This window comes from Apostichopus japonicus, chromosome 15, assembly GCF_037975245.1.
Source record: "Apostichopus japonicus isolate 1M-3 chromosome 15, ASM3797524v1, whole genome shotgun sequence".
In the NCBI taxonomy this organism is placed as follows: Eukaryota; Metazoa; Echinodermata; class Holothuroidea; order Aspidochirotida; family Stichopodidae; genus Apostichopus; species Apostichopus japonicus.
This window is the reverse complement of record NC_092575.1, coordinates 20,558,678-20,571,923: the sequence shown is the minus strand read 5'-3', so window position 1 is coordinate 20,571,923 and position 13,246 is coordinate 20,558,678. Positions and strand designations below refer to the sequence as shown.

Below are 13,246 nucleotides of genomic sequence, written 5' to 3'. Positions count from 1 at the left end.
TATTTTCTTTGACACCAACCAATTCCCCTGAGCTGAAACGCACCAGTTTGTTCGCTGGTGCGTTTCAGCTCAGGGGAATTGGTTTTAAAGTTTTTACTTATATACACAGAGTCGGTAGTTTGCACCTCATTCCTTGATAAAGCCTTAACCGGCGAAATATTGGAACATACAGCTTTGTATAATTTCTTACTGTGCTTGTTGAAGTCTCATATTCTACAATTCATATATATTATTTATATATATTTTATTTAAATTCATTTTATTTATATAAATATCTATTTGTTTATGTATTTATTTGTTTATTTTCTTCTAACAGTGGTGGAGATCAGCTTGATTCAATGCTAGGCCATCTACACTCGGACGTCAGCCGACAGGGAGTGAACACAGTGGCCAAGGGCCATTGTGCTGCTTGCAACAAGCAGATTGTCGGACAGGTAATCAAATTATGTCTTTGAGAAAACAATCGTGTGAAAAAATATCTGCTAGTTAGAGAATAGTACTGTGAAAGATGAAGATTCCAATTTGAGCAGCTTTGCCAAAACTTTTGCTATTTAGCACTATATGTACCATACAGTACTCCGGTGTAGTAGCCCCTCATGTACATGAACATGTACACCCTTAGATTGTTTGATGGTTCTTCTCATTCATTCTCCTGTATTTTGTGCCACTATTAATCCATCTACCCCCTCCCCCCCCGGGGGCATTGAAACCACCACCCACCCAACATCCCCAACACATCCAGTTTCCTGGTTTGGATGTTGTTCCTTCAAGTTTTTTTTTTTTGCAGCTGTTTGGCCTCACACCAATTCATTCTCCAGCATGTTGTACCTCCTAACTGCATTATTCCTATCTTCGTGTCATATCCCTGTTGGAGTTTAACAATGAAAGTAACTCACCAGGTATTAATTTACCACATAGTGTTTAGGTTATTTACATTCATGAGTTCATCGTCAGTTAGCAGGAAATAGCTGCATTAGTATAAATGTACTGTTCATCTATCAATGAATGTGTGATAGACCTAATAGACAGTCTATGTATGATAACATGAGCAGCCATAAAGTATGGTTGCACAACACAGGTTATTTAAAACTAGGCTAAGGGTTACTAGAGTAGTCTTCTGTGGGGAGGAAGATTTGATGATTAAACCGGAGATATAGTATGTCGGGCAACATCACAATCAATGAGTTTGATGCCATTTGGAAAGCCTGCATTAATATGGTAATTATATGGTAATTATATAGCAATTATATGGTAATTGAAGGAATATCCCAGTGACAAATAGTATAAAACTTGAATTGAAAAGAATTATAAATTCACACCGTATTTGAAAACCGCTCCAGGAGATCTTGTCCGTAACTCCGGATATGGTCGGTCGATCGTAACCTTCGTTGACTGTCGTCAGAACCTCTGAATGTTTAAGGAAGTTGATCACAGTAGGTGGGTGTGTGTGATGTCATATCAAGGCATATGATCTACGAAACCTGCGCTTAAGATCATTACTAAGCTTCTTGTTGAACATGGATTTTGTCTAAAATATTCAAGCTCTTAATATGACCTAATGATGGCATTGGTTTCAGCATCAACACTGTAAATATTATACACTGAAAATCTGAGGAGAAAAACAAAGAAATGCATAAACAGGTTTCAAAACCTAGCCACAATATCGCATCACAGATTTGTCAAGATGACAACTCCCAGAGACGACTTGAGATAATAGGATATCTCCTAAACGAAGCAAAAAAAATTTCTTAGCCAATTCGATGGAGTTATTTGTTAATCATAGAGATCTTATTTTATATAAGCTAAAGACCTAAGTTGGGTTTGAGTCGCTATTTTTCTCCCACGTATAAGTGTCACATTGTCAAACACTGGACTATGCTTCCCCTTTAACTTTGTGTCCTCTCTCTCCCTCAGATTGTGACTGCTCTTGGTAAAACCTGGCATCCCGAGCACTTTGTGTGCAACCACTGTCAGCAGGAGCTGGGAATGGAAAACTTTTTCGAGCGCGATGAGAAGGCTTACTGCGAGAATGATTACCACAACCTCTTCTCTCCGCGTTGCGCTTATTGCAACGGTGCTATACTAGGTGTAAGTAAAGGGAATATCGTTTGAAAATACTGCTCTTCACAGAGTCACGCTTTTTCACATCTCCGTATTACAGTGATATTTTGTCTTCCAGTCTACTGTAAGGGATAAAAAATTGTCCAAAAGATAGAAGAAAAAAAAATAGGACAGATGAACAAAAAGGAAGCAAACATTGGTTCACTTCCCCCTGTCTTGATATCTTGTTGTGTTTGTAAGATATATTATTTTGAAAGTAATTATTCATAAACTTGAATTAATACATGGTGCAATATCCAAGTTGTGATGTCACAGATTGACGATCACACATCAGACTGGTATTATCTTGCACTCAATTTAGCATAACCCTCCTCTACACTGCTTTTTAGCCAGGTTTAGTACCTTGTCGATGATACCTTTCTCTTTCGGTTTCATTCTCTCTCAGACATGCATCACTGCCCTGGAACAGACCTGGCATCCAGAACATTTCTTCTGCGCTCAGTGCGGCAAGAACTTTGGCAAAGACGGCTTCCACGAGAAGAACGGCAAGGCTTACTGCCCCGAGGACTACTTTGACATGTTTGCACCCAAGTGTGGCGGATGCCATCGTGCCATCATGGATAATTACATAACTGCCCTGAATGTGCAGTGGCACCCAGACTGTTTTGTCTGCGGGGTGAGTCCCTATCTGAGATTCATGATAAATGGATTTTAATATTCGTGACACCAGACTGATTGAAGTCATAAAAATTGAAAATCTAGGACCTGGCTTCCCCAACATTTTCCTGGACGACCCATGTTTTTGAATTGACAAGTCTTAAGTTTGCCACGCATTTCTAAGTCACCCAATATGTAGTACGTGATAATGATTGAGGATTCAACGGTACTTTGATTGATTTGAATTGCAATCTATTACACATCGAATAAGTTGATTGCAGTTAATTGTACAGTGACTGGAAGTTAGTAAACAACAGTACACACACATATTTATCAACACTGTGGATACAAATCACTTTGTGACTGGAAGGAAATTAAATGGTAAATTAAATCGATCATATAGTTCTGTGTTCCCCTAACCTGTTTGTGAAGCTACCTTAAAAACTTGGCAATACACTCTTGGTCACAACGCATAATTTTGGAATTATGGAGCTGGGGGAAATGCAAGGAATAACTAACTCCCTGTCATTTTTCCCAGGTAAAGATGTCTCGGTCACCCTTATATAGGCAGTTTCGTTACTTTAAGACCCATTCCTACCACTTATGCTGGAAACTAACTTTCTGGAAGTTTCCTCTTAAGTAAAAAAAATTACAATAGTTATGTCCACGTGGCCTTCTAACAAACTTTCAAATAATTGTATTAAACACACACTACAATAGTAATGTCAATATGGCCACTTCCATGAAACCTTCAAATCAGTTGTATTCATTTACACACACTACAATAGTGATGGCCACATGGCCACTTCCACCAAACTTTCAAAAAATTGTATTAAACACACACATACTACAATAGGTATGGCCACTTCCACCAAACTTTCAAATAATTGTATTAAACACACACACACACACTACAATAGTTATGTTAATATGGCCACTTCCATGAAATCTTCAAATCATTTGTATTCCATACACACGCACTACAATAGTAATGGCCACTTCCACCAAACTTTCAAATAATTGTATTAAACACACACACTACAATAGTTATGTCAATATGGCCACTTCCATGAAACCTTCAAATCATTTGTATTCCATACACACGCACTACAATAGTAACGGCCACTTCCACCAAACTTTCAAATAATTGTATACACACACACTACAACTTCCAACAAACTTTAAAATCAGTTGTATTAAACATACACACACACTTACAATAGTTATGGCCACTTCCACCAAACTTTCAAATAATTTTCTATTAAACACACACACACACACACATTTCACAGTCTGCTCTCTTTTTCTCTCCAGGAGTGCCGCATGCCATTCAACGGTGGCAGTTTCTTCGACCATGATGGCATCCCGTATTGTGAGATCCATTATCACGCAGTGAGGGGTTCCCTCTGCGCTGGCTGCAACAAGCCCATCACTGGACGATGCATCACTGCCATGCAGAAGAAGTTCCACCCGGAGCACTTTGTCTGTTCTTACTGCATGAAACAGCTAAACAAAGGCACGTTCAAAGAACAGAACGATAAACCCTACTGCCATACTTGCTTTGAAAAGTTATTTAGCTAAATTGTTTTCACCTTTTTTTCCTTTTTATATTTTTAACTGACTTTTTTTTTGTTTATGTAAAAGTTGGGTATTAACGAGAATGCTTATATATAAAATGTAGTGATATCAAAAAACAAAAAACAAAAAATAAATACTCAATAAATAAAAAGAAGCTTTACAAAAGAGAAATTAAAAAGTGGTTTGATTTTTAGAAATGTGATCTTTAGCAGCAGTTCTGTGTTTTTCTTGAGGCAAACAAAACTGAAAGGAAAAGTTTAAAGAAGCTAAAAGTGGAAACCATAGTATTTTTTTGAGAAGGTCAACTATTAATGAGCATTGGTTTACTCAGCGTTACATATTAGAGTTTAAAGATGATGATGAGAATGAAGGTTCTGTTCTTTATTGTAATATAAATCTGATATGTTCTGATATGAAAGAATTATTAAAACGCTTTCTTCTGTAAGAATGGAAGCACAATCTCGTGACACAGTGATTCAGCATTTTGGCATTCCTGTGCCAAATTGCAATAATTTGTACCAAATATCACTCAAACTAAAGTTCACAAATGATGAAACGTTCGGTCTCTGCAAAATTTGCTTGCATCAAGCAAAGCAAAAAATGGCATCAATTTAGCGAGTTTATTTGATTTTTTTCGCTTCAGCATTTTTGACATGGGCATAAAAATCACATGCAGAGAGCAAAACATGAAGTGTTCCAAAATTTCTGCTTACCTTTTTGGATATGAACATTAACTAATGATACCAATGAATTGAGTTTTAATGGTATTTGGAGTATCAAGTAACATGATAATAAAAATTAGAAGCATTCACAGCCAAAATAAGCTGCTGTAAAATTGTGTTTCTGATCTCAAATGAGTCTGTGTAGTCTTAATTTGTCAGTAAAACGTTGGATTAATTGGCATTTTCACTTTTGATTTGTGATTTTGTAGTCAGTATGCAACTACCTGTAGTTGATAGTGTGCTCTCTCTCCCATAAAAACAGTTACCGTCTCAAATTCCATCTAAATCTGTCAACTACTCTTTCTGATGGTGACAGGGCTTGCACCCAACATTTTAAATGGATAAAAAACTGTTAGACATGGCACACAGTTGTTGAAAGCCTCTATGTTGCTCAACAGAAGCAATTCTTTGCAGAGCAGCTTTCATTAGGAAAGTTAACAAAGGAAAGGAAACAATGGAAATTAAACAAAGGAAAGGAAACAAAGGGAATAAAGGTTAACAAAGGAAAGAAAACAAAGGAAAGAAAACAAAGGGAAGGAAACAAAGGAAAGGAAACAAAGGAAAGGAAACAATGCTGAAGCTATATAGTTGTACCTGTTGTTCTTGAATGCTGCAGTAGAATAAGACAACACTATTTTGTATATTTCTTATCATTAATATAATTTTTTATCTTCTCTTCATCTCTCATTGTTGAAGTAACAAACTTCAAATTTCAACCGACAGACATTCAAAGGTATTTCGATAACAAATTTGATTTACAATAAAATTTTATGATAAGGTTACATTCAATCAACAACAAAAAAACAAAAAAGAAGCAAAACCATAAAATTGGGAAAGCAAAACTTTCCATTTTCAATAGTGCATTGTAAATTCAAAAGTCTTTTGAAAAGTTCTGTCGTAGTGATGTTAAAAACGGTCGTCAGATAAATGTCTTTAAGTGTGCTGTAAAAAGAAAGTAAACGTGCCAGAAACCATTCAGATGTCATTAAGAACAGCTCTTTTATTTTTATACATAATTTAACGAGCAAATAATTACTTTCAATTTGGGCAGCAGTGTGAGTGAGTGGTTAGGATAGTGATCTTGGAATTAATGAGAGGACTCGTACAGTGATATTGTGAGGAAGGCCTGCCTGGCTTTTATTCTCACACTCATTTTCTCATTCCGAAGTGAACATACTATAACTTAAACCTCTGCTAAAGTAGGTAAAATGTGAAACCTTCCTAATTTCAAACGATACAATCTACTCTTAGTCTCCATGACTACAATGAACCTATCAAAATAAGTACATGATAATAAGAATGAATGCATACATTAAGTATCATTCATGGTTTAATTGTGTCATTGCCTGGCTACATCATAAGACCTAACATTGTTGATTAGCTGTAACTAATTAATTCATTAGGAACAATTTGACAAGTGAAAGCTGTATCCAGCAACACCCTGGAAGCAAATTTACTTTTGAAGTTCCTGGGAACAGTGAAAATAACCTTTAAATATGACCAATCCAAGAATTGATCTGACATGCATGACCCATCTTAGGCATCTAGGCATAATTGGACCATCTAGGCATTTCTGGACTCTCCAGGCATATATGGCCCATCTGATCATTTAAGGTCCATCAGGTCATGTATGGCCAATCAAAGCATGTGTTGTGCAACCAGGAATGTGTGATCCATCAGCTTATCCAGGCATGTATGACCCGTGGAGGTATGTTAGGTCCATCTAATCTACTTGGGTCCTTCTAGGATATGAATGGGCCCATCCTAGCAATCTAATTGTGTGTGCTCCATCTTTGGCCTATGTGGTGGCCCATCTTTATCATCATTTGTGATGCATATCTAGGCATGTATGGACCCAATGTCTAGACAAGGCAGTCACCCAATTTGGTATTTTTTATCTTAATTTACAAAATCAATTCTATCCTAGCTTATAGCCTTGATTGGATGGTAATGTTATCATCCAGAAGGAATTCTTTTTTTATTTTAATAATTTTTTTTTCTCAGTTGATTCAAAACTTGCGTATATATTAATTGCTTCTGTCATTTCTTATTTTTTTGTTCATATAATTCATTTTTGTGAATTGGTTTTAGTCAAATATGGACTTTCATTTATTCAGTTAATAGTTGTGCCTTTCTGTACAGATGAGAAAAATATTGATTTTTTAAGTTTTCTTATAGTAGGTTTCTCTACTGATACTTCACAATATAATGGATCTTGATTTGTTTCTTTTACTTTGTTTTCCTCCAAAAAATTAACAATATTGCTGGTAATCCAGATCAGTTTAGATTCCAAAAGGTTAAAAATTACAACAATTTATTCTGAAAATATCTTTTAATGTATTACAAACCAATGCTTAACTATCATCTTTCTCATAATGTCAGTAGAAATCATTTATAGTAAAATTTAAAAAAAAATTAAAATGTTGTTAATTTCTCCATCTCCTGCTCAAACACCTGACTAGGGACACAGAGTCATAGAATGTTGATATAATTGCTATTAAATTTTCTTTCCAAGAAATTAATAAGAAATATTAAAATACATGATACTTCTGAATTAAAAAAAAAAAATATCTAAATGTAAACTGACAAGGATTTCATAAGCTGGTTTCGTTTCTTATTCCACCGTTCCATCAAAATTCACTTTTGACAATTTTTACAATTTTCTGTAAAGTCTAGGGAGTTGTTTGTCTCATCGATAAAAGGTTTGATAAGCTGGTCATTTAGCCGTTGATAATAATAACATCAATTTGATGAAATAGCATCAGCGATTGATGATAATAGCATCAGCGATTGATGATATTAACATCAATGATTGATGATAATAGCATCAGCGGTTGATGATAATAGCATCAATGATTGATGATAATAGCATCAGCGGTTGTTGATAATAGCATCAGCTGTTGATGATAATAGGATCAGCGGTTGATGATAATAGCATCAGGGGTTGATGATAATAGCATTGTCAGCCCCAATTCTTATTGCAAAGTAAGCTAAATGTTTCATTTTGTTTCATCAGCAGAGTTTAACAGTCTACATGTGTCATTACTGCAACAAAACTACAAAATACTTCTAGGTGGATCGTGTTTGATGTTGAGGAAGGTCACATTGCGATCCCCCCCCCCCCATCCAGCTAGATAAAAATCCCTTGGTGATTAAACACTTGTAAATGCAGTGTGTAGAATTTGTTTGTTAACCACTTTATGTACTGCTTTGAAGGGAAATATATGAGATGGTGTGTTTATGAAAACATTTTTGAATGAAATGGTTTCGTCTTGCTATCTGACTTTAAAACTCATCATGGTAGATTTGGCAAATCTTGTTCATTACTTATTTTCTCTTTTTTCCTCATGTTTTGAAGTAAATGCAGTTCAACCAAAGTATAGATGCTGATAGGTTTTGTGAAAAAAAAGCCTATTTATGAATATTCATGTCTTTAAAATCAAACTTTGCCATTTAAAGCTGTTAATCATAATTAATTGAAATATGTATAATAATTTGATATTCATCTTTTTTTCTCCTTTTTTTGTGTGTTTTGGATGTGGGATTTTTTTTCTTATTCAAATTTGTAAGAATAAAAAGTACTAACTGCTTGCTAATACTTAAAAAGTATTTGTCAAGAGTCTTATTTTCCACTTGTCACTTTTATCTTAAAACCATTCTCTTAATATCTCTTAATGTTGCCCAAAAGTTTAAAAGAGTACTTATTAAGAGAATATGAACCTCTAAATTATTCATCGAAGACAATTATATTAGACAACACGTCCCGGCAAATTAAAATACTTGGCTCAATCGTCAAAGGAAGGTTTTCCGTCAAATTTAAATTTGTCGTCTATTTCTCTTTCAGTTTGCCTTTGAGCTTGTTATATTTTGTAATAATGGCTTACACCCTTTTCCAAGCTAGTCTAATAACATGTATCCCTCAGTTCTACTTAATAACAAGAACCCCTAAAATTAGATCTCACGTCTACACGGATGTAACCCCAGTGATGCGAGAGCAGCAGTGTCTAAAATAGTTATAACCAAAACTTTAACTTACAGGTATTCTACACCCTTGTCGAATACACCTGCTGAGGCCTTAATATGCAAACTAGGTTACATATCCTCTGTAGTAAACATCATTGAAGTTTTATATCCTATGCAATTTTCTTATACTCCCTTTATATGGTAAACTCATACCTAACGTCACAAAGGTCAGGCTAGCATCGAAACGTCACGCACGCACGCACTCTCCAATTATTAAATATACAAACTTGAAAAGCATATTAAAATAAGAACAAAACTCAGAGGAGGTTTTCATTATATTACAATATGTATTTATACACATAATGATGGTTTGCAAACATTGCTGATAATATGAACAGAACTTTGTGCTGAATAATGTAAACATAATTTCAAAAAGAACATTTATCTGTTCTTGCCATACTGCTTCAACATAATAGGATCATACCAAATCTTCTTGTGATATCCCAGCAGCTTTAGGACCCAAGTTTTACCCCTCACTGGTAACTTACTTACCATGCGACCACTTATACTGAAAGGTAGCACAGAAATGAAGTTAGGCCACAATTTACCTCCCCCCCCCCCTCCTTATCCATCCTTATTTTACTCTGCCTCTGTCTAGCACTTATTAAAGCCTTCCACAAATTGATGTCTTGCCTTCACCAATACTGAGCATTAGGTATTAATTTTTCACCTCTAGTTTTGCATAGTAACTTAAACATGGCTACCATACCACATCTGTATGTAAGTGACTGTAATAGTTTAGTACACATACCTAAGTAGATTCAGTGGTCTATTGCAAGGATTTCAAGATACTTTAAACCTGTTTGCATTGAGTATTTCAGCCATTGGCAGGATGGAAGGGAGGGAAGTGGAAACTTCCTCCCTTATCTTTCTCCCACCCCTCCCTTATCTCTCATCTCTCACATCCCTCCCTACCACCTCCCCTATCTCCCCCCCCCCATCTCCCTGTCTACCATCTAAATATAAAAAAACAGCATCTTGAGTCTCTCAAAAGGGTCCTGTTCTACTTGCTTTTGAAAGTAAGACTTTAATCTTCTATTAAAGTTTCCTGACTCATTAGATGCATTTAGTTGAAATTTAGCAAATATATAAATAAGGAGAACTTTGTAATGTAATTCATTTGCTGAATATCAATATGAAAATACTTAGAAGAATATTCCAGGAACATATACGCTAAGCAACCTGGTGAAACTTGAAAGCAATTCCTACAAATTGCATTTTTGAGATTGAAAGTATCACAGTTTTATATCATAATTGAACTTGAAAACTTGACTACCCTTTAAATAAGATAATGTCTAAAGGCATCCTACAGCATAAACATGTAATTTCATTGTGCGTTTGTTTTAATTTTCAGACATAATCTCAACTTTGAAATTCAACGTTGCAAGAATATAACGTATTAAAATCAAAAGAACACCTTGTCTTGAATTATCAGCATAGTTGAGTTTTCTAAAGGTATATTTTCATAGTCTTTAACTTGGCCTGAGATTGGAAAATTTCCACATTCAACAACAAAGTCATTTTTCAAAGTTTTAATTTGACAGACAACATACCTTCAGAATTTTTACAAGCCCTTTCTGAAAATCCTTGGAGAACCAAACTCACAGAGGAATTTCACTCACACTTGAAATTATTTAAATGAAAATCGGTGCATCAAATTAAAATTGAGGTTCACCTGAGGTATACATTTTGCAGCTTATTTTTACATCCCATCCTCTATAGACGAGAGCGGAATCAGATCATTTAAAATATATTTTTGACTTCCTGATGTGGAAGACGTTAAAATCTTCGGGCTGGTGATTTTCACAACTTTTTCTTGCCCGTTTCAGGCCCATAGCCCGGAATTTCAGGAGGGCCACCAACAATTTAAGGAGGGCCACCAACAATTTAAGGAAGGACACAATTATACATTTTAACAATGTTTTCTTATTCACTAACTTTGGTATCTATCAATACTGGAGTCCTCCTTTTAGAGAAATCCTGGATCCAACATTGCTGAGAACTAAGCAATTTTCTTTACTCCACAAGATTTAAATTCCTGTAGAGTATGGGAAAATCCTGTATCAGGAACATCAAACTTTAGTCAAACTCCATAACCCTAATGTTAAATTCCTGTTCTCAGTACATAGGTTTACATTCTTGAACACAAACCTACATGAAATTCCTGTCCACAACCCTTCATGAAATTACCGTCCACAAACATACTTTTAAATTCTTGTCCACAAACCTAAGTCCTTTTCACAACATTACTTCACATTTCTGTCTTCCAAACATTTTGTATAGCTGGTGCATATTGATTTTTTTCTTCTTCAAGATGATGAACGTAACAAACGCAGTGAAATAAATTCAAGAAACTTACTTTTAAGTCTCAAGTCAAAAAATTTGTGCTTTGTGAACAATGGTCATTACTTAAGAATGAAAACGAAGTACTCATCGTAAAATGAGTGAGAAAATTGAATAATTGCAAATTAAAATATCTAATATGAGTATACTTTCTGCCCTTTTCAAAAAGAGTAAGCAAACTTCAGCTACAAATCACTGTGTCAAATATCATGAGAAGTACTTTTAACAATAATGAGGGTAAGGTAGTAATGGCAGATCTTTAATTAAAATTTAAAGGGGCAAATATACCAAACTGATTCAAAAATTTAAACCTTACATGCCTTTGGTATGTTCTTTTCAAAAATACACTATGGATGTGTTCTGAGCATGTCCTAAACACAAAACAATGCTGGTATCAAACTTGTTAGCTTATCGACATCATTAATAAACAATGCAAAGTTCAAATAACATGGTGAATATTGCAATTATTGTCATAAAGACTAAAATCCCTCACCCTCAAGTTGATATCACACTTTGTGGCAATGCTACTATGTAGCATGGGCCAAGGAGGGCTATCATGGGAACAATACAGAAGCATTGCTGGGTGGGACCAAACATCACCGAAGACATTCTATCATAATCAGGACAAACACATCACAATATTTACGATAAAAGAAGTTGATGAAAATCTTTTTCAAAGATTTACAACAATATTAAACAACAAGCATAATTTCAAGACAGTACAATGCTTTGGTGAATTAACAAAACAATAGATTAGAAGTTTAAACTGGAAGCCCAATTGCATGGTGGGTAAAAAATGTACAATTAAAAGTTTAATTACATATATAAATTGGAAGAAAAATTGTTTACAACAAAGAACAGAAAATTCTCTTCACTATTGCAGTAGCCTGTACACACTGGCTCTGTATTCTCCTTCTGAATTTTTTTTAAAAAATGGTCCAAGAATAGGCAAATATATATTAACAACACAAATGAACAAGTAAACAAGCAAAACATAAAGAAGAAAAAAAGGTATAGACATTCATCATGATAAATCAAGAAGGAATAAATACTGAAAGATTGATTAAAAAAAAAAAAAAAACAGAGGTAAAAATATGCGACGAGGGAACCAAACATAAAACTGCCGTTGCAGTTGACAGTAAAATCCCCAGTGTTTTTTTTTTTTCTTTTTTCGATATTGCACGCTCTTACTCTTCGGTCTTGATTATCTTTGGGGATGCATTCGTGTAATCCACCTTGACTCTCAAGAACATCACGTCGTTCTTCACGTAATGCCGAGTCTTTAAGAATACGTGAGAGACGAAGGTCGGGTAGCCGTAACCTAAGGTGTGAACGTCTTTGCTGGGTCGCTGGAAGTTCTTCCAGGTCGGCTCGGGCTTGAAGCTCTCTTTGATGTGCATTCGCTTCGGCGAGTTGTCTGCCTGGTCCAGCAGCGTGAAGGAGATGGGGTGGGTGAAGGGCCACTTGAGGAGGGAGTCGTACTCCCCGCACATCACGCGCACGTAGACCGAGAGGTGGCTGCCCTCACCGGAGCCGTTACCATTGGGAAACAGGGAGACCTGGAGCTTGTAACCGTAGCGACCGGTAAAGAACGGAGGACTGCAGAGTTCTATCTCGGATTCAGACTTGGCGTTGGCGACTCTCTGCGAGTAGCGGTCGATCTTCCACAGGAGTTGTCCGTCCGTGTTCAGAGATAGTTCGTTGACCTGGGCCTGGAGCCTCTCGATGGTTTTCTGTTGTTGTTGTACGTATTTACACATCAGCGTCAGATGTTCCTTGGTGCTCTCGGCGACATGTTTATCCATGTTGAACTTTGGACCCTGAAAAAATAACATCAAGCAAAAAAAGGTAGATTAAACAAA

The 13,246-nt window shown here is 35.7% G+C and overlaps 2 protein-coding genes across 17 annotated transcripts in view; one reads left to right on the top strand and one right to left on the bottom strand.

Moving 5' to 3' along the window:
- LOC139981044 (paxillin-like) overlaps positions 1-10,308 on the top strand; it is a 65,110-nt gene extending 54,802 nt beyond the window's left edge. For all 4 annotated transcript variants that reach the window (XM_071993158.1, XM_071993157.1, XM_071993160.1 and 1 more), the window contains 4 exons: positions 317-434; positions 1,915-2,088; positions 2,507-2,737; positions 4,033-10,308. In XM_071993158.1, coding sequence (XP_071849259.1) covers positions 317-434; positions 1,915-2,088; positions 2,507-2,737; positions 4,033-4,299 — 790 coding nt within the window. In that variant the 3' untranslated portion in view covers positions 4,300-10,308. The remainder of the gene's footprint in view (positions 1-316; positions 435-1,914; positions 2,089-2,506; positions 2,738-4,032) is intronic.
- LOC139981045 (TNF receptor-associated factor 4-like) overlaps positions 8,113-13,246 on the bottom strand; it is a 78,835-nt gene continuing 73,701 nt past the window's right edge. For all 13 annotated transcript variants that reach the window (XM_071993162.1, XM_071993165.1, XM_071993169.1 and 10 more), the window contains one exon: positions 8,113-13,204. In XM_071993162.1, the coding sequence (XP_071849263.1) occupies positions 12,572-13,204 (633 nt within the window). In that variant the 3' untranslated portion in view covers positions 8,113-12,571. The remainder of the gene's footprint in view (positions 13,205-13,246) is intronic.